The sequence below is a fragment of the Chiloscyllium punctatum genome, chromosome 42 (assembly GCF_047496795.1).
Source record: "Chiloscyllium punctatum isolate Juve2018m chromosome 42, sChiPun1.3, whole genome shotgun sequence".
Lineage (NCBI taxonomy): Eukaryota > Metazoa > Chordata > Chondrichthyes > Orectolobiformes > Hemiscylliidae > Chiloscyllium > Chiloscyllium punctatum.
The window spans coordinates 36,345,598-36,367,881 of record NC_092780.1 but is presented as its reverse complement, the minus strand read 5'-3'; the positions used below and the strand labels follow the sequence as shown (position 1 = coordinate 36,367,881).

The 22,284-nt window shown below is 54.9% G+C and overlaps 1 protein-coding gene across 14 annotated transcripts in view; it reads left to right on the top strand.

Annotated features, from left to right (window-relative positions):
- LOC140465897 (supervillin-like) overlaps positions 1–22,284 on the top strand; it is a 242,531-nt gene that overhangs the window by 183,843 nt on the left and 36,404 nt on the right. For 13 of the 14 annotated variants that reach the window (XM_072561805.1, XM_072561814.1, XM_072561812.1 and 10 more), the window contains 3 exons: positions 53–198; positions 5,052–5,227; positions 8,526–8,664. In XM_072561805.1, coding sequence (XP_072417906.1) covers positions 53–198; positions 5,052–5,227; positions 8,526–8,664 — 461 coding nt within the window. The remainder of the gene's footprint in view (positions 1–52; positions 199–5,051; positions 5,228–8,525; positions 8,665–22,284) is intronic. The other variant, XM_072561808.1, reaches the window with a different exon arrangement.

Sequence of the window (22,284 nt, the reverse complement as noted above, 5' to 3'; positions counted from 1 at the left end):
CCTCTTTGATGACATTCTTAATATTCCTGACTTTTCACTGTTGCCTGTGCAGCTGCGGGAGATCCTGAGGAAGATGAACTGTATGAAGCTGCTATCACAGAAACAAACCACATATATCATTTGGTTGGGGACAAGCTTGTCCCAGACGATGAATCATGGGCAAAGATTCCTCGCTGTTCCATGCTGAATTCAAAGGAGGTAGGGGCATGTGATGCATTTGAAGTTTCAAACCATTTTACCTTAAATGTCAGTGCATCAATATTTTCAATGTTATTTCTTTTCAGAGTCAGTGATCTGTGTGAACATGCACAGGGTGGCACGGTGACACAGTGTTTAACAAAGATGTGCAGGTTTAGGTGAATTGGCCATGCTAAATTGCCCATAGTGTTCAGGGGTGTGTAGGTTAGGTGCAGAAGTCAGGGGAAAAGTAAAGTAATAGGTAGGGGAATGGGTCTGTGTGGGATGCCCTTCGGAGGATCAGTATGGACTTGTTGGGCCAAATGACCCATTTCGACACTGTAGAGATTCTACAATTCTATATAGAAAATACTGGATTTTCCAAAAATGAATCCAAATACTTTGGTTAGAGTTATCCCTGGAGGTTTTAACACATGGTGTTCTAACTACCTCAGGGTGTGACATCTGTAAATGTCAATAGAATTTGCTCACTAACTCCTTTGTTCTGGTTCAGATTCAGGCTGTGAATGCAGATGACAGCTCTGTATTTGGAGCTTCGGTCAGAGCTGAGCAGAGTACTTAGACGTCACATGTTGAAGCTAAATCCAGAAGAGGAGCATTTCTCTCTAAGTGCACTGTCCCTAAATCAGTTCAGCATCAATATTTCAAAACTGCTCCATGGATTTGCAGTCACAAGGAAGAGTTCTCAGAGAATGATGGAAATAATTGTCCTTGTTCCCACTGTCTTGCCAATGCTGGCTCATTCTCCTGTCACCCCAGCCCTCCACACATTTTGTGTTTAAATATTTATCCACTTCCTTTTAGATTATATTGTAGTCTTTTAAGATAAGCTAATGTGTTCAGTTCAACAGCTTCTCTCTTGTCACTGTCCATCTACAATAAAATTGCCTGTTTTCACTTACCCTTTTACTGGCTTCATAACGTGACTGCAAGACCATAAGACATAGGAGCAGAAATAAGGCCATTTGGCCCATCGAGTCTGCTCTGCCATTCAATCATGGCTGATAGCTTTCTCAACCCATTCTCCCATTTTCTCCGGACAACCCTTGAAAATCAAGAACTTGTCTATCTCTGTCTTAAATATATTTAATGAGCTGGCCTCCACAGCTTTCTGTGGCAATGAATTCCAAAATTTTCCAAAAATTCATAGATTCAGCACTCTCTGGCTAAAGAAGTTTCTCCCTTTTTCCATTCTAAAGGGTCTTCTCTTTACTCTAAGGCTGTGCCCTCGGGTCTCTCCTACCAATGGAAACATCTTCCCAACATCCATTCTCTCCAGGCCATTCAATATTCTTTAAGTTTCAATCAGATCCCCCTCAACCTTCTAAACTCCATTGAGCATAGACCCAGAGTCCTCAAACATTCCTCATATATTAAGCCTTTCATTCCTGGGATCATTCTCATGAACCTCTTCTGAACCTGTTCTATGGCCACTACATCCTTCCTAAGGTATGGGGCCCAAAATTGCCCACAATACTGTAAATATGCTGCATCACTCACACAGACTCTTTGGGTGTGGGCAATCAAGAGGCAATAGGACTTTATACATTATTGTTGTGAGCCAAGACAAGTGATTGATGTCAGGATATTCAACCATATCACAGACAAGCCTCACCCATTCCTCTATCAGTGTCCATAGATTCACGGTCTAGCAGGGTCTCTCAGAGACTGGAGCACTTCTCACCCCACCAGCTCAGGAGAGCTGAGGCCAATTGTGGCAAATCCTATCTAACTCCACACTTGATCAGTTACGCACTGGGTGGTTACTCATTGGTGGAAGAGTGTGGTGCTGGAAAAGCATAGCTGGTCAGGTAGCATCTGAGGAGCAGGAGAATCAATGTTTTGAGGCTTACATAAGGTTGAGGAAACAAGGTTCAGACAGAGCAGTGGAGGGATACAGGATAGCCAGAAGGGACCTGAAGAAAGGGATTAGGAGAGCTAAGAGAGGGCATGAAAAATCCCTGGCGGATAGGATCAAGGATAACCCCAAGGCATTCTATGCATATGTGAGAAACCTGAGAATGACGAGAACGAGGGTAGGTCCGATCAAGGACAGTGGTGGGAGACTGTGTATTGAGTCGGAAGAGATAGGAGAGGTCTTGAACAAGTACTTCTCTTCAGTATTTACGAACGAGAGGGACCGTATTGTTGAAGAGGAGAGTGTGAAACGGACTGATAAGCTAGAAGAGATACCTGTTAGGAAGGAAGATGTGTTGGACATTTTGAACAACTTGAGGATAGACAAGTCCCCCGGGCCTGACGGGATATATCCTAGGATTATGTGGGAAGCAAGAGAGGAAATTGCAGTACCGTTGGCAATGATCTTCTCGTCTTCACTGGCAACTGGGGTGGTACCAGGGGACTGGAGAGTAGCGAATGTTGTGCCCCTGTTCAAAAAAGGGAATAGGGATAACCCCGGGAATTACAGGCCAGTTAGTCTTACTTCTGTGGCAGGCAAAGTAATGGAAAGGGTACTGAGGGATAGGATTTACGAGTATCTGGAAAGACACTGCTTGATTAGGGACAGCCAGCACGGATTTGTGAAGGGTAGGTCTTGCCTTACAAGTCTTATTGAATTCTTCGAGGAGGTGACCAAGCATGTGGATGAGGGTAGAGCAGTGGATGTAGTGTACATGGATTTTAGTAAGGCATTTGATAAGGTTCCCCATGGTAGGCTTATGCGGAAAGTCAGGAGGCATGGGATAGAGGGAAATTTGGCCAATTGGATAGAAAACTGGCTAACCGGTAGAAGTCAGAGAGTGGTGGTAGATGGTAAATATTCAGCATGGAGTCCAGTTACAAGTGGAGTTCCGCAGGGATCAGTTCTGGGTCCTCTGCTGTTTGTAATTTTTATTAATGACTTAGAGGAGGGAGTCGAAGGGTGGGTCAGTAAATTTGCAGATGATACAAAGATAGGTGGAGTTGTGGACAGTGAGGAGGGCTGTTGTCGGCTGCAGAGGGACTTAGATAGGATGCAGAGCTGGGCTGAGGAGTGGCAGATGGAGTTCAACCCTGCCAAGTGTGAGGTTGTCCATTTTGGAAGAACAAATAAGAATGCGGAATACAGGGTTAATGGTAGGGTTCTTGGTCAGGTGGAGGAACAGAGGGATCTTGGGGTCTATGTACATAGATCTTTGAAGGTTGCCACTCAGGTGGATAGAGTTTGTAAGAAGGCCTATGGAGTATTATCGTTCATTAGCAGAGGGATTGAATTCAAGAGTCGTGAGGTGATGTTGCAGCTGTACAGGACTTTGGTTAGGCCACATTTGGAGTACTGTGTGCAGTTCTGGTCGCCTCACTTTAGGAAAGATGTGGAAGCTTTGGAGAGGGTGCAGAGAAGATTTACCAGGATGTTGCCTGGAATGGAGAGTAGGTCGTACGAGGATAGGTTGAGAGTTCTCGGCCTTTTCTCGTTGGAACGGCGAAGGATGAGGGGTGACTTGATAGAGGTTTATAAGATGATCAGCGGAATAGATAGAGTAGACAGTCAGAAACTTTTTCCCCGGGTACAACAGAGTGTTACAAGGGGACATAAATTTAAGGTGAAGGGTGGAAGGTATAGGGGAGATGTCAGGGGTGGGTTCTTTACCCAGAGAGTGGTGGGGGCATGGAATGCGCTGCCCGAGGGAGTGGTAGAGTCAGATTCATTGGCGACCTTTAAGCGGCATTTGGATAGGTACATGGATGGGTGCTTAATCTAGGATAGAAGTTCGGCACAACATCGTGGGCCGAAGGGCCTGTTCTGTGCTGTATTGTTCTATGTTCTATGTTCTATGTTCTAAACCCTTCATCAGGAATGATTCAATTCTCCTGCCCCTCGGATGCTGCCTGACCTGCTGTGCTTTTCCAGCGCCACACTCTTCGATTCTGATCTCCAACATCGGCAGACCTCACTTACTCATAGTTACTCATTCACTGTGTCACTGGAGTCATCCTCAGGTGAGGCAACCCAACACATAATGAAAAGTGACTTAATTACATCTTGCAATCACTATATTGCAGCCAAACTAGAAAGCCAATTTGTGCACAAGATCTCACCAAGTTGTGAATTATTCGTGAATTTATTTTCAGTTGAAGGAGAATTGCTGGCTTGGACACACTGAGAATTCTCTTTGTATCTTCCCATTGTTCCTTTTCTATGAATTGAACCAGTAGGTCAGACAAATGGTTTAAAGTGTCACCTGGATATTGCCTCCCCTCTCAGTGGTTGAAGATTATACCCTGCCAAACTAGGACTTCCGAAGAAAAGGGAAATACTGACCATTTCTGGGGACCATTGTCCAGATTTGCCTGAAGGTTGCAAAGCCTTTGCCCTCCCGTTCAAGTCTGTGTTAAAATTGTAGCTTGATTTTTCACTGGTGATTCTTCTCTGTGGCTAGGCATTCAGCTCAGGCAACACTAAATGTCAGTGGGACCCATCAATGCTGAGATGAATCTCAACTTCATCGGCTGTGGGCTAGTACTTTCAGAAGACATTAATGGACAGCAATAAGCAATTGCCTTTTCTCCCTCATGTCTCATTACAATCCCTAGATTTGTACGTTCTCACTAAGTTGCTTGTGGGTATGCACTGACTGTGCAAATCTGCCACACATTGGCACGATCAGTCTCCATATGCGGAGGCAAAGCAACACTCCACCGACGTTCAGCGAATGTCCTTGTTCCTGATCGGATTACAATCATGATCAGGTAGATCCGTGGCTTTGGGTCAGGCAAGGGGTAACCTGGGTATTTTAGGCCTGGTTCTCCCTGAAACAGTCGGTAGTTAAAAAACAATAACGTGTTTGTTTCGTGACTCGATTGAAATGTGCCGGTTCATTTTATTAAGTGCGCACGTTTCTCTTGGTTTGCAGGTGCTGGTGCTGGATTTTGGCAGCGAGGTGTACATCTGGCATGGTAAAGAGGTCACCCTGGCACAGCGCAAGTTGGCTCTCCAACTGGCCAAACAGTTACTGAGTGGTCCTTGTGATTACAGTAACTATGGAATAAACCCCCTGGACCCTGGAGGCAATAAGAACATCTCCCAGCAGTGAGTTGCTGATGCTGCCTGATAGGTTTCATTAGGGGTACCAGTGTGTCAGAAACAATGATGTGCGAACTGAGCCACTTTACAGGAATAAGAGATTACTGCGGGGTGCAGACAAGCCTATTCAATCTAATAGGGGTTCAATGTAGGTGCGTCTGCATGGTATCCAAAGGTATCAGCTGCTTATCCAATTGACCATTCTTATCCTCTGTGGCTGGACATTAGGCTCGGGCAACACTGGATGTCTGTGATCCTCATTGGCCCAAAAAATAGCATTTTCCAAAAGTCATAGAATTTTAGAGTTATAGAATCGCTACAGAGTGGAAACAGGCCCTTTGGCCCAACAAGTCCACACTAACCCTCTGAAGAGTAACCCATCCAGACCCATTCCCCTGCCCTATTACTCTACATGAACCCAGACTAATGCAGCTCATCTACACATCCCTGAATACTATGGGCAATTAAACATGGCCAGTTCACCTAACCTGCGCATCTTTGAAATGTCATGAGTGGATGTTTCTCTCTCATGTCTCAGTACAATCCCTGGCCTGCCTGGTCATAGAGTTATAGAGGATGGAAACAGAATCTTTAGTCCAATGGTAGAGCAGTAGACAGTTTACTTGGATTTTAGTAAAGCCTTTGACAAGGTTCTGCATGGTAATTACTAAAGTTGGGTCAATGGGATTCAGGGTGAGCTTTCCAAATGGATTGGGTTAACGGCAGAAGGCAGAAAGTGGCGGTGGTGGGTTGCTTTTCGGACTGGAGGCCTGTCCCCAGCGGTGTTCCACAGGAATTGGTTCTGGGTCCTCTTTTGTTTGTCATTTATATAAATGATTTGGTTGAGAATATAGCAGACATGGTCAGTAAATTTGTAGATGACACCAAAGTTGGTGGCATAGTGGACAGTGAAACACATTTTCTAAGATTGCAAAGGGATCTTGATCAAATGAGTCAATAGGGTGAAAAATGGCAGATGGAGTTCAATCTGAATAAATGTGAGGTATTGCATTTTGGTACAACAAGCAGGCTTACACAGTTAATGGGAGGACCTTGGGTAATGTTGTAGAACAGAGGGACCTAGGGATGCACGTACATAACTTTTTGGAGTTTGCATCACGCATAGACAAATTGGTTGAAAAGGTGTTTGGCACACTTGCCTTCATTGCTCAGTCCTTTGAGTATAGTGATTGGGAAGTCATATTGGGATTGTACGGGACATAAGTGAGGCCTCTTCTGGAATACTGTGTCCAGTTCTGGTCACCCAGTTATAGGAAGGATATTATTAAGCTGGAGAGAGTTCAGAAGATGTTGCCAGGTATGGAAGGTTTGAGTTATGAAGGCTGGGACTTCTTTCACTGGTCAAATGACTTTACACGATCTCAATCAGTTGCTTGTGGGCATGCAACATTGCAAGTACACAACGCATTGAGCTACAAAGTGGCAATTTTATGTCAAAAAGGCCAAGGAATAGCAAATGTCGGTGCTAAAGAAGTCACATAGGATACTTTGTAAAATTGTAAGTGAAATAACTCCACAAAGGCCCGTACCCTTTATTTACACGTGCATAATACAGCACACTCACCCAGCTAGCTTAGAACCAGCTCCTAGAGTGAACAGAACCCCTGACACTCCTGTTTATATCTGTTAGCCAGCACTCCCTGATTAGACCAGGGTAACAGCCTCAATCAAGGAACTCGTATTCCATGAGATCCACCTGGGTGATCTTGCCACAATTACTACAGTATGAGATGTGGCATCATTGGCAATGCCAGCATCTGTTGACCATCTCCAATTGTCTTTAATCCTGTATGGTTTGCTAAGAAACTCAGAGGGCTAAAATAATCGGCCATATTGTTGTGGGTTTGGTGTTAGATGTTGGGCCGACCAGTAAGGATGGCAGATTTTCTTCCCCTAATGGGCGATAATGTACCAGATGGGTTTCTCTGATAATTGGTGATTGTTTTCTGCTTATTGTTGCTAAGATCAGTTTTCATTTCACAATTTTACCTATTGGTTTTAACTCCACCAGTTGGTATACCAGGATTTGAACCCATCACCCTGGAGCATTGGCTGGGCATCCTGTTTAACCACTCCAGTAAACATTACCACAATCACACCCATATCCTTCCTTTACTTATTGTGAAGAGATCTGCAATTTGGATTTGTCCACCTCTCTTTCTCTTCTCTCTCTCTATTTTTTTAGATATCTCTTTCCACATCTTTCTTCTCTGTTTCTCTGTCTTACAGCTTAGCTGTCAAAACTTTGAGTTGTATCGTTGTGAAAAAATGTTTTTGATTATTTCAGGTGATGTGGGGCCAGAGTAGGAAGGGAACGTTAGAGAGGGAGGAGTACATACTGAGTACAAATGGTGACATTAATCAACTGGATTTGAATTCCCATCTGTCCCCAGTCGGTTTGAGGTGATTCTAATCAATTTAGCAACAAAATACCTGTGATACTGGGCAAACTTTATTCGAGCAGAGATGGCTCAGAATAGGTTAATAGAGTCTTTAAGATTAAGAAGGGTGTTGATAAGGTGAATTTAGGAGATTGAAGATGGGTTTATAGAGGTTTATAAAATCATGAGGGGTACAGCTAGGGTTCACGGTGGGTGTCTTTTTTCCCTAGGATGGGGGATTTCAAGACTGGGGGGGTACATTTTTAAGGTCAGAGGAGAGAGATTTAAGAAAGGAACGAGAGGCAAATTTGTTACACAGAGGGTGTCTGCATGTGGAACGAACTTCCTGAGGAAGTGGGTGGATGTGGGTACAATTATAATGTTTAAAAGACATTTGAATAAGTACATGAATAGGAAAGGTTGGAGGGATATGGGCCAGGAGCAGGTAGGTGGGACTAGTTTAGTTTGGGATAATGTTTGGCACAGACAGGTTGGACCGGAGGGTCTGTTTCCATGATGTATGACTGTAGGTTGTATGACTATATCCTTGTGAGAAAGGTGATGAATTTATTATTGTCACCAATGTGTTGAGGAAGGGGAAGGAATAGGAAAGATATGCTCACAGGAGGTAGTTGGCATGGAATGCTTTCCTATGGACAGTAGCTCAAGCAGTAACTATGATTTTTTTAGAGGAAAGGGCATGAATACTTAATGTAAAGGAAGAAAGCAGGATTGTGTGAAAGACATCATGCAGTGTGGCTGGCTTTTGAGAGACTCTTAGAGATAGTCTTGATGGGCCAAATGGCTGTTCTTTTGCTGCTCTGTAAACATACTTTAACTCAACTGTTGCTGCGTTTGTGTACCTTTTAAGTTCCAGAAGAAATGTTATTTTCCCTCCACAGGCAGGGCCGCCCTGACTGGGTGATCTTTGGTCGATTGTCCGAACACAACGAAACAATTTTGTTCAAGGAGAAGTTTCTGGACTGGGCTGAATCGAAAAAACCAGTGCAAAGGGATGTTGAGATTACGGCTGAGGTAAAGGTACGGTGCAGGATTTCAAACAAAAACAGTGAAGTTTTGGATTTCCATAGCATCTTTCATGACCTCATAATGTTGCAAAGTGTTTAACAGCCAGTGAAGAAGATTTAAAGTGTATTCGCTGCGGTCATTCGCTGTACCCGGTGGCTAACTTTCACTCAGCAAGATCCCACTAACCAACTAAGATCCAGGACTACAAAGTCTGATATCCAGTCATGCTTGTAGAAGGAGATCAATTGACCAGTAACTCTTGGGATGCCTGCCCTGTACTTGTTCAGATAGAGGAAATTTGAAGCAGTCACACTGTTCATGGTTAAAATCACACAACACCAGGTTATAGTCCAACAGGTTTATTTGGAATCACTAGCTTTCGAAGCGCTGCTCCTTCACCAGGTGGTTGACAACCTGACAAAGAAGCAGTGCTTCGAAAGCTAGTGATTCGAAATAAACCTGCTGGACTATAACCTGGTGTTGTGTGATTTTTAACTTTGTCCACCCCAGTCCAAATCAACACTGTCCATGGATTCTCACAGTCTCCAAGTTTGGAGAAAGGTCATCAACCCAAAATATTAATGCTGCTTCTTCCTCTCTCAATGCCTCCCAGACCTAAATGACTGACTGAATGGTTTCTAGCAGTTTTTCTTTCACTTTTTTATATTCAACTGATGCCTGGATTCAACCTCAATTTGTTTTCACTCATTCAGCTCCTATAACCTATGTAGCTCACACTCGGTTTATTGTATCTCACAAGCTCCCAACTTGTAAACTCCCTTCCTTCCCTCAGGGTTGTGGTAACTTGCAAAGGTATAGATCCTGACAAAATGACCAGATTCCTTCAATGTTTGTCTACTTGTTGGGGTGGTGCACTGCTTTCTTCAATACTGACCATTACCAGGTAAAGAAACTGGTTTATTAACAGGATATAGAGGTGCTGGGAAAGGTATAAAGTAGATCGGCAAGGATACCATAAATGGCAAGTTATACTTATTGGGAAAATGAGGAATAGAGTCATAGTGTCATACCGCACAGAAACAGACACTTTGGTCCAACCAGTCCATGCCGACCTTAATCTCAAACTAAACTAGTTCCACCTGCTTACGCATGGCCCTTATCCCTCTAAACATTTCTTATTCATGCACTTTTCCAAACGTCTTTTAAGCATTGTATCTGTTGGCACATCCATCACATCCTCTGGAAGTTCATTCCATACACAAACCACTCTCAGTGCATCTCATGAATTTTTAAAATCTTTCTCCTCTCACCTTAAAAATATGCCCCCTAGTCTTGAAATGCCCCACCCTAGGGAAAAGACACCTGCCCTTCGTCTTATCTGTGCCCCTCATGATTTTATAGACCTCTATGAGCTCATGGTATTAAGGTGCCAGTGTTAGACTGGGGTGTACAAAGCTGGACTATAACTTGGTGTTGTGTGACTTTTAACTCTATGAGCTCACCCCTCAACCTCCTATGATGCAGTGAAAAAGATCCCAGCCTAACCAGCCTCTCCTTATAATTCAAAACCTCCATTCCTGCCAAATTACTTCTGAACCCTCTCCAGCTTATTAGTATCTTCTTTATATCAGGGTGACCAGAAGTGGACCCAGTAGTCCAGAAGAGGCCTCCCCAATATCCTGTACAACCTCAACACATCATCCCATTCCTGTACTCAAAGGCCTGAGCAATGGAGGCAAATGAGCAAAGTGCCTTCTTAACCATCCTATCCAAATGTGATGTAAACTTCAAAGAATTATGTACCGGAACCTCATGGACTCACAGTGGCACAGTGGTTAGCACTGCTGCCTCACAGCGCCAGAGACCTGGGTTCAATTCCCACCTCAGGTGACTGACTGTGTGGAGTTTGCATGTTCTCCCCGTGTTTGTGTGGGTCCCCTCTAGGTGCTCCGGTTTCCTCCCACATTCCAAAGATGTGCAGGTCAGGTGAATTGGCCACGGTAAATTGCCTGTAGTGTTAGGTTAGGGGTATGGGTGGGGTGTGTGGACTTGTTGGGCCGAAGGGCCTGTTTCCACACTGTAAGTAAACTAATCTGATCGACTCTTCTACAACACTGCCCAAGGTCTTACTTTTACCGGTATAAAACCTGTCCTTGTTTGTTTTATCAAAATGCAATAGATTCGATTAGATTCCCTACAGTATGGAAACAGGCCTTATGGCCCAACAAGTCCACACCGACCCTCCGAAGAGTAATTCACCCAGACCCATTCCCCTATATTTACCCCTGACTAATGCATCTAATACTATGGGCAATTTAACATGGCCAATTCCCCTGACCTACATATCGTTAGATTGTGGGAGGAAACTGGAGCACCCGGAGGAAACCCATGCATATACAGGGAGAATGTGCAAACTCCACACATACAGTCACCCAAGGTGGGACTCAAACCAAGCTCCTGGCGCTGTGAGGCAGCAGTGCTAACCACTGAGCCACCATCCCTCCCAATAACTCACATTTTTCAAATCAAACTCCATTTGCCACTCTTCAGCCAATTGATGAATCTCTTTATAATCTTAGATTACCTTCTTTATTGTCCACAGTACCATCAATAGGCTGAATTGTCCTTCTTTTTCTTGAGAAGACAAAGATGAAGGGTGGCCAATTAGAGCATTTTATGATCATAAAGCCTTTTAATAGTAGAAATAATGTACAGGGGAACCTCGATTATCAGAACATGATGGGCAAGCACTATTTTGTTCGGGAAATTGATTATTCAGTTAATCGATTCAATGCTCTTCCTCTGGGGCTTGGAGTTTTCCACTAAGTCATCACAGCGCGCGCGAGCCCTCGCCCACCCCCAACACCGGCCACCGCCCGACCTTGTCCAACACTGGCCCCGCTTGCACCCCCTCAAACCCTGCCCAACACCGCTGCCCGCCTGCCCTGCTCAAACCCTATCCAACACTGTCCCCTGCCTGCTTCCCCCTGCCTGCCCACCCCAAACCCTGTCCAACACCGTCCCCGCCTGCCACCCAAACCCTGTCCAACACTGCCCCCCACCTGACCCCAAACCCTGCTCAACACTGCCCCCCTCCTGCCCTCCCGAACCCTGTCCAACACTGTCCCCGCCTGCTTCCCCCTGCCTGCCCACCCCAAACCCTGTCCAACACCGCCCCCCGCCTGTACCCCACAAACCCTGTCCAACACCGCCCCCCCGCCACCCAAACCCTGTCAAACACTGCCCCCCACCTGACCCAAAACCCTGTCCAACACTGTCCCCCACCTGCGCCCCCAGACCCTGTTCAACATCACCCCCTGCCTGCCCATCCCAAACCCTGTCCAACACCGCCCCCCACCTGACCCAAAACCCTGCTCAACAGTGCCCCCCTCCTGCCCTCCTGAACCCAGTCCAACACCGCCCCCCGACTGGCCCCCACAAACCCTGTCCAATACTGCCCCCCTCACACGCCGTCCAACACTGCCCCCCTGCCTGCCGCCCCAAACCCTGTGCAACACTGTCCCCCCACCTGCCTCCCCCAACCCCCATCCAACACTACCTCCCCACCTGTCCCCCAAACGCTGTCCAACACTGCCTCCTGCCCGCCCCCCCAAAACCATGTCCAACACCGCCCCCTGCCTGCCCCCCTCACACCCGTCCAACACTGACCCCACCTGCCACTCCCAAACCCCGTCCAACACCACCCCCGCCTGCCTCCAAACCCCGTCCAACACTGCCCTCCGCCTGCCCCCCCCAACCATGTCCAACACTGCCCCCTGCCTGTCCCCAAACCCTGTCCAACACTGCCAACCACCTGCCCCCCCAAACCCTGTCCAACACCACCCCCACCTGCCCCCAAACCCTGCCCAACACTGCCCCCCTCCTGCCCTCCCAAACCCAGTCCAACACCGCCCCCCGAATGGCCCCCCCAAACCCTGTCCAATACTGCCTCCTGCATGCACCCCCAAACCCTGTCCAACACTGCCCACCCGCCTCCCCCCCCAAACCCTGTCCAACACCGCCCCTCGCCTGCCCCCTCAAATCCTGTCCAACACCGCCCACCGCCTGCCCCCCAAAACCCTGTCCAACATTGCCCCCGGCCAGCCCCCCTCACACCCTGTCCAACACTGCCCCCGCCTGCCCCCAAAAACCGTCCAACACTGCCCCCACCTGCCCCCCAAACACCGTCCAACACTGCCCCCGCCTGCCCCCCAAACACCATCCAACACTGCCCCCGCCTGCCTCCCCCAACCCCCATCCAACACGACACCCCACCTGACCCCTAAATCCTGTCCAACACTGCCCCATGCCTGCCCCCCAACCCTTTCCAAAACTGCCCCCCGCCTGCCCCCAAGCCCTGCCCAACACTGCCCCCCTCCTGCCCTCCCAAACCCAGTCCAACACCGCCCACCGACTGGCCCCCACAAACCCTGTCCAATACTGCCCCTCGCCTGTCCCCCCAATCCCCATCCAACACTAACCCCCACCTGGCTCCCAAACCCTGTCCAACACTGCCTCCCGCCTGCCCCCCAAACCCTGTCCAACACCACCCCCCACATGTCCCCTCAAACTCTGTCCAACACCGCCCCCCGCCTGCCCCCTCAAACACTGTCCATCACTGGCCCCCACCTGCCCCCCAAAACCCTGTCCAACACTGCCCCCACCTGCCCCCCCAAACCCTGTCCAACACTGCCCCCCACCAGCCCACAAACCCTGCCCAACACTGCCTCCCGCCTGCCCCCCCAAACCCTGTCCAACACCGCCCCCCACATGCCCCCTCAAACTCTGTCCAACACCGCCCCCCACTTGACCCCAAACCCTGCCCAACACTGCCCCCCTCCTGCCCTCCCAAAACCAGTCCAACACCGCCCCCCGCCGGCCCCTCTCACACCCCGTCCAACACTGACCCCACCTGCCCCCAAACCCCGTCCAACACTGCCCCCCATCTACCCCTCCCCAAACCCTGTCCAACACCACCCAACTCCTGCCACTCCAAACCCTGTCCAACACTGCCCCCCACCTGCCCCTCCCCAAACCCTGTCCAAACCCCCCCCCCGTCTGCCCCCCCAAACCATGTCCAATACTGCACCCCACCTGCCCCCAAAACCTGTCCAACACTGCCAACCACCTGCCCCCCCAAACCCTGTCCAACACTACCCCCACTTGCGCCCAAGCCCTGCCCAACACTGTCTCCTCCTGCCCTCCCAAACCCAGTCCAACACCGCCCACCGACTGGCCTCCCCAAACCCTGTCCAATACTGCCTTCCACATGCCCCCCCCATACCCCGTCCAGCACTGCCCCTCCGCCTGCCTCCCCAAACCCTGTCCAACACTGCCCCTCCGCCTGCCACCCCAAACCCTGTCCAACACTGCCTCCCCGCCTGCCTCCCCCAACCTCCATCCAACACTACCCCCCACCTGACCCCCAAACCCTGTCCAACAATGCCTCCCACCTGCCTCCCCAAACCCTGTCCAACACCGCCCCCCGCCTGCCCCCCAAAACCCTGTCCAACACTGCCCCCGGCCGGCTGCCCTCACACTCCATCCAACACTGCCCCCGCCTGCCCCCCAAACCCCGTCCAACACTGCCTCCCTGCCTGCCTCCCCCAACCCCCATCCAACACTACACCACACCTGACCCCCACATCCTGTCCAACACTGTCCGCCCCACCTGCCACCCCAAATCCTGTCCAAAACTGCCCCCGCCTGCCCCCAAACCCTGTCCAACACCGTCCCCCACCTGCCCCCAAATCCTATCCAACACAGCCCCCCACCTGCCCCCAAACCCTGCCCAACACTGCCCCCCCTCCTGCCCTCCCAAACCCAGTCCAACACCGCCCCCCGATTGGCCCCCACAAATCCTGTCCAATACTGCCCCCCGCTTGCCCCCCTCACACTCCATCCAAAACTGCTCCCCGACTGGTCCCCCCAAACCCTGTCCAACACTGCCCCCACCGCCTGCCTCCCCCAACCCCCATCCAATACCACACCCCCACCTGACCCCAAACCCTGCCCAACACTGCCCCCTTCTTGCCCTCCCAAACCCAGTCCAACACCGCCCCCGACTGGCCCCCACAAACCCTGTCCAATACTGCCCCACACATGCCCCCTCAAACCCTGTCCAACACCGCCCCCCGCCTGCCCCCTCAAACCAAATCCAACACCGGCCCCACCTGCCCCCCCAAAACCCTGTCCAACACTGCCCCCCGCCTGCCCCCCTCACACCCCGTCCAACACTGCCCCCCACCTGCCCCTCCCCAAACGCTGTCCAACACCGCCACAGTCCTGCCCCCCAAAATCTGTCCAACACCACCCCATGCCTGCCCCCCAAACCCTACCCAACACTGCCCTCCGCCTGCTCCCCAAACCCTGTCCAACACTGCCCCCCCCGCCTGCACCCCCAAACCATGTCCAACACCGCCCCCCACCTGCCCCCAAAACCCTGTCCAACAACGCCCCATGCCTGCCCCACTCACACCTCATCTAACACTGACCCCGCCTATCTCTCTCAAACCCTGTCCAACACTGCCCGCCACCTGCCCCTCTCCAAACCCTGTCCAACACCGCCCCACTCCTGCCCCACCAAAACCTGTCCAACACTTCCCCCATCAGCCCCCAAACCCTGCCCAACACTGCCCCCTCAAACACTGTCCATCACTGCCCCGCGCCTTCCCCCCAAAACCTTGACCAACACTGCCCCCACCTGCCCCCCCAAACCCTGTCCAACACTGCCCCCCACCAGCCCACAAACCCTGCCCAACACTGCCTCCCGCCTGACCCCCAAACCCAGTCCAACACCGCCCCCCGACTGGCCCCCACAAACCCTGTCCAATACTGCCCCACACATGCCCCCTCAAACCCTGTCCAACACCGCCCCCCGCCTGCCCCCTCAAACCAAATCCAACACCGGCCCCCGCCTGCCCCCCAAAACCCTGTCCAACATTGCCCCCGCCTGCCCCCCTCACACCCCGTCCAACACTGCCCCCCACCTGCCCCTCCCCAAACTCTGTCCAACACCGCCCCCCACTTGACCCCAAACCCTGCCCAACACTGCCCCCCTCCAGCCCTCCCTAAACCAGTCCAACACCGACCCCGACTGGCCCCCATAAACCCTGTCCAATACTAACCCCGCCTGCCCCCCTCACACCCCGTCCAATACTGCCCCCCGCCTGCCCCCCCAACCCTGTCCAACACTTCCCCCCTGCCTGCCACCCCAAACCTTGTCCAGCACTGCCCCCCCGCCTGCCTCCCCCAACCCCCATCCAACACTAGCTCCCCACCCGCCCCCCAAAACCCTGTCCAACACCGTCCCCCGCCGGCCCCTCTCACACCCCGTCCAACACTGACCCCACCTGCCCCTCCCAAACCCCGGCAAACACTGCCCCTGCCTGCCCCCAAACCCGGTCCAACACTGCCCCCCACCTGCCCCTTCCCAAACCGTGTCCAACACCGCCCCACCCCTGCCACCCCAAAACCTGTCCAACACCGCCCCACCCCTGCCACCCCAAAACCTGTCCAACACCACCCCACGCCTGCCGCTCCAAACCCTGTCCAACACTGCCCCCCACCTGCCCCTCCCCAAACCCTGTCCAACACCGCCCCCCCCCGTCTGCCCCCCAAACCATGTCCAACACTGCACCCCGCCTGCCACCCCAGACCCTGTCCAACACCGCCCCCAATTGCGCCCAAGCCCTGCCCAACACTGTCCCCTCCTGCCCTCCCAAACCCAGTCCAACACCGCCCACCGACTGGCCTCCCCAAACCCTGTCCAATACTGCTCCCGCATGCCCCCCCACACCCCGTCCAACACTGCCCCCCCGCCTGCCTCCCCAAACCCTGTCCAACACTGCCCCCCTGCCTGCCACCCCAAACCCTGTCCAACACTGCCCCCCGCCTGCCTCCCCCAACCCCCATCCAACACTACCCCCCACCTGACCCCCAAACCCTGTCCAACAATGCCTCCCACCTGCCTCCCCAAACCCTGTCCAACACTGCCCCCCGCCTGCCCCCCAAAACCCTGTCCAACACTGCCCCCCTGCCTGCCTCCCCCAACCCCCATCCAACACTGACCCCGCTTGCCCTTCCCAAACCCCGTCCAACACTGCCCCCGCCTGCCCTTCCCAAACCCCGTCCAACACTGCCCCCCAAACCCCGTCCAACACTGCCCCCCTGCCTGCCTCCCCCAACCCCCATCCAACACTACACCACACCTGACCCCCACATCCTGTCCAACACTGCCTCCCGTCTGCCACCCAAACCCTGTCCAACACTGTCCGCCCCACCTGCCGCCCCAAACCCTGTCCAAAACTGCCCCCGCCTGCCCCCAAACCCTGTGAAACACCGCCCCCCACCTGCCCCCAAATCCTGTCCAACACAGCCCCCCACCTGCCCCCAAACCCTACCCAACACTGCCCCCCTCCTGCCCTCCCAAACCCAGTCCAACACCGCCCCCCGATTGGCCCCCACAAACCCTGTCCAATACTGCCCCCCGCCTGCCCCCCTCACACTCCATCCAACACTGCTCCCCGACTGTCCCCCCAAACCCTGTCCAACACTGCCCCCCCGCCTGCCACCCCAGACCCTGTCCAACACTGCCCACCCGCCTACCTCCCCCAACCCTCATCCAACACTACCCCCCCACCTGACCCCCAAACCCTGTCCAATACTGCATCCCACCTGCCCCCGAAACCCTGTCCAACACTGCCCCCACATGCCCCCTCAAATCCTGTCCAACACCACCCCCCCACCTGCCCCCAAACCCTGCCCAACACTGCCCCCCTCCTGCCCTCCCAAACCCAGTCCAACACCGCCCCCCGACTGGCCCCACAAACCCTGTCCAATACTGCCCCACACATGCCCCCTCAAACCCTGTCCAACACCGCCCCCCGCCTGCCCCCTCAAAGCAAATCCAACACCAGCCCCGCCTGCCCCCCAAAACCCTGTCCAACACTGCCCCCTGCCTGCCCCCATCACACCCCGTCCAACACTGCCCCCCACCTGCCCCTCCCCAAAAGCTGTCCAACACCGCCCCACTCCTGCCCCCCAAAACCTGTCCAACACCACCCCATGCCTGCCCCCCAAACCCTGCCCAACACTGCCCTCCGCCTGCTCCTCAAACCCTGTCCAACACTGCCCCCTGCCTTCCCCCCCAAACCCTGTCCAACACCGCCCCACGCCTGCCCCACTCACACCCCGTCCAACACTGACCCCGCCTATCTCTCCCAAACCCCGTCCAACACTGCCCCCCACCTGCCCCTCTCCAAACCCTGTCCAACACCACCCCACTCCTGCCCCACCAAAACCTGTCCAACACTTCCCCCATCAGCCCCCAAACCCTGCCCAACACTGCCCTCCGCCTGCCCCCCCAAACCCTGTCCAATACCGCCCCCCACCTACCCCCAAACCCTGCCCAACATGCCACCCTCCTGATCTCACAAACCCAGTCCAACACTGGCCCCCCAAACCCTGTCCCAATACTGCCCCCCACCTGCCCCCCTCACACCCCGTCCAACACCGCCCCCCGCCTGCTCCCCCATACTCTGTCCAACTCTTCCCCCTGCCTGCCCTCCCCAAACCCTGTCTAACACTGCCCCCCAAACCCTGTCCAACACCGTCCCCCGACTGCCCCCAAAACCCTGTCCAACACCACCCCCACCTGCCCCCCAAACCATGTCAGACACTGCCCCCCTGCCTGCTCCCCTCAAACCCCGTCCAACACCGCCCCCCCACCTGCCTGCCCCAATCCTGTCCAACACTGCCCCCTGCCCACCCCCCTCAAGCCCTGTCCAACTCCATCCCCCGCCTGCCCCCCTCAAACCCTGTCCATCAATACCCCCCGCCTGCCCCCCTCAAACCCTGTCCAACACTGCCCCTCCCATCTGGCGCCCCAAACCCTGTCCAACTCTATCCCCCCACCCCCCAATCTCTGTCCAACACCGCCCCCCCCGCCTGCCCCCCACAAATCCTGTCAAACACTGCCCCCCCACCTGCCCCCCTCAAACCCTGTCCAACACCGCCCCTAGCCTGCCCCCCAAACCCTGTCCAACACTGCCCCCCACCTGCCCCCTCAAACCCAGTCCAACATTGCCTCCCCGCTTGCCCCCCCAAACCATGTTCAACACTGCCCCCTGCCTACCCCCCAAACCCTGTCCTAAACTGCCCCCCGCCTGCCCCCCTCAAACCCTGTCCAAAATTGCCCCCCGCCTACCCCCAAACCCTGTCCAACACTGCCCCCCGCCTGCCCCCCTCAAACCCTTTCCAACACCGCTCCCCCCGCCTGCCCCTCACAAATCCTGTCAAACACTGCCCCCCCACCTGCCCCCCTCAAACCCTGTCCAACACCGCCCCCAGACTGCCCCCCAAACCCTGTGCAACACTGCCCCCCGCCTGCCCCCCCAAACCCTGTCCAACACTGCCCCCCGCCTGCCCCCAAACCGTGTTCAACACTGCCCCCCCATCTACCCCCTAAACCCTGTCCAACACCGCCCCCCCGCCTGCCCCATCAAACCCTGTCCAACACCGCCCCCCGCCTGCCCCACTCACACCCCGTCCAACACTGACCCCGCCTGTCCTCCCAACCCCGTCCGACACTGCCCCCACCTGGCCCCCAAACCACGTCCAACACTGCCCCCCACCTGCCCCTCTCCAAACCCTGTCCAACACCGCCCCACTCCTGCCCCATCAAAACCTGTCCATCACTGCCCCCATCAGCCCCCAAACCCTGCCCAACACTGCCCCCGCCTGCCCCCCAAACCCTGTCCAACACCGCCCCATGCCTGCCCCACTCACACCTCATCTAACACTGACCCCGCCTATCTCTCTCAAACCCTGTCCAACACTGCCCGCCACCTGCCCCTCTCCAAACCCTATCCAACACCGCCTCACTCCTGCCCCACCAAAACCTGTCCAACACTTCCCCCATCAGCGCCCAAACCCTGCCCAACACTGCCCCCTCAAACACTGTCCATCACTGCCCCGCGCCTGCCCCCCAAAACCTTGACCAACACTGCCCTCACCTGCCCCCCCAAACCCTGTCCAACACTGCCCCCCACCAGCCCACAAACCGTGCCCAACACTGCCTCCCGCCTGACCCCCAAACCCAGTCCAACACCGCCCCCCGACTGGCCCCCACAAACCCTGTCCAATACTGCCCCACACATGCCCCCTCAAACCCTGTCCAACACCGCCCCCCGCCTGCCCCCTCAAACCAAATCCAACACCGGCCCCACCTGCCCCCCAAAACCCTGTCCAACATTGCCCCTGCCTGCCCCCCTCACACCCCGTCCAACACCGCCCCCCACTTGACCCCAAACCCTGCCCAACACTGCCCCCCTCCAGCCCTCCCTAAACCAGTCCAACACCGACCCCGACTGGCCCCCATAAACCTTGTCCAATACTAACCCCGCCTGCCCCTCTCATACCCCGTCCAATACTGCCCCCCGCCTGCCCCCCCAACCCTGTCCAACACTTCCCCCCTGCCTGCCACCCCAAACCTTGTCCAGCACTGCCCCCCCGCCTGCCTCCCCCAACCCCCATCCAACACTAGCTCCCCACCCGCCCCCCAAAACCCTGTCCAACACCGTCCCCCGCCGGCCCCTCTCACACCCCGTCCAACACTGACCCCACCTGCCCCTCCCAAACCCCGGCAAACACTGCCCCTGCCTGCCCCCAAACCCGGTCCAACACTGCCCCCCACCTGCCCCTTCCCAAACCGTGTCCAACACCGCCCCACCCCTGCCACCCCAAAACCTGTCCAACACCGCCCCACCCCTGCCACCCCAAAACCTGTCCAACACCGCCCCACCCCTGCCACCCCAAAACCTGTCCAACACCGCCCCACCCCTGCCACCCCAAAACCTGTCCAACACCACCCCACGCCTGCCGCTCCAAACCCTGTCCAACACTGCCCCCCACCTGCCCCTCCCCAAATCCTGTCCAACACCGCCCCCCCCGTCTGCCCCCCAAACCATGTCCAACACTGCACCCCGCCTGCCACCCCAGACCCTGTCCAACACCGCCCCCAATTGCGCCCAAGCCCTGCCCAACACTGTCCCCTCCTGCCCTCCCAAACCCAGTCCAACACCGCCCACCGACTGGCTTCCCCAAACCCTGTCCAATACTGCTCCCGCATGCCCCCCCACACCCCGTCCCACACTGCACCCCCGCCTGCCTCCCCAAACCCTGTCCAACACTGCCCCCCTGCCTGCCACCCCAAACCCTGTCCAACACTGCCCCCCGCCTGCCTCCCCCAACCCCCATCCAACACTACCCCCCACCTGACCCCCAAACCCTGTCCAACAATGCCTCCCACCTGCCTCCCCAAACCCTGTCCAACACTGCCCCCCGCCTGCCCCCCAAAACCCTGTCCAACACTGCCCCCAGCCGGCTGCCCTCACACCCCGTCCAACACTGACCCCGCTTGCCCTTCCCAAACTCCGTCCAACACTGCCCCCGCCTGCCCCCCAAACCCCGTCCAACACTGCCCCCCTGCCTGCCCTCCCAAACCCAGTCCAACACCGCCCCCCGACTGGCCCCACAAACCCTGTCCAATACTGCCCCACACATGCCCCCTCAAACCCTGTCCAACACCGCCCCCCGCCTGCCCCCTCAAAGCAAATCCAACACCAGCCCCGCCTGCCCCCCAAAACCCTGTCCAACACTGCCCCCTGCCTGCCCCCATCACACCCCGTCCAACACTGCCCCCCACCTGCCCCTCCCCAAAAGCTGTCCAACACCGCCCCACTCCTGCCCCCCAAAACCTGTCCAACACCACCCCATGCCTGCCCCCCAAACCCTGCCCAACACTGCCCTCTGCCTGCTCCTCAAACCCTGTCCAACACTGCCCCCTGCCTTCCCCCCCAAACCCCGTCCAACACTGCCCCCCACCTGCCCCTCTCCAAACCCTGTCCAACACCACCCCACTCCTGCCCCACCAAAACCTGTCCAACACTTCCCCCATCAGCCCCCAAACCCTGCCCAACACTGCCCTCCACCTGCCCCCCCAAACCCTGTCCAATACCGCCCCCCACCTACCCCCAAACCCTGCCCAACACTGCCACCCTCCTGATCTCACAAACCCAGTCCAACACTGGCCCCCCAAACCCTGTCCCAATACTGCCCCCCACCTGCCCCCCTCACACCCCGTCCAACACCGCCCCCCGCCTGCTCCCCCATACTCTGTCCAACTCTTCCCCCTGCCTGCCCTCCCCAAACCCTGTCTAACACTGCCCCCCAAACCCTGTCCAACACCGTCCCCCGACTGCCCCCAAAACCCTGTCCAACACCACCCCCACCTGCCCCCCAAACCATGTCAGACACTGCCCCCCTGCCTGCTCCCCTCAAACCCCGTCCAACACCGCCCCCCCACCTGCCTGCCCCAATCCTGTCCAACACTGCCCCCTGCCCACCCCCCTCAAGCCCTGTCCAACTCCATCCCCCGCCTGCCCCCCTCAAACCCTGTCCATCAATGCCCCCCGCCTGCCCCCCTCAAACCCTGTCCAACACTGCCCCTCCCATCTGGCGCCCCAAACCCTGTCCAACTCTATCCCCCCACCCCCCAATCTCTGTCCAACACCGCCCCCCCCCGCCTGCCCCCCACAAATCCTGTCAAACACTGCCCCCCCACCTGCCCCCCTCAAACCCTGTCCAACACCGCCCCTAGCCTGCCCCCCC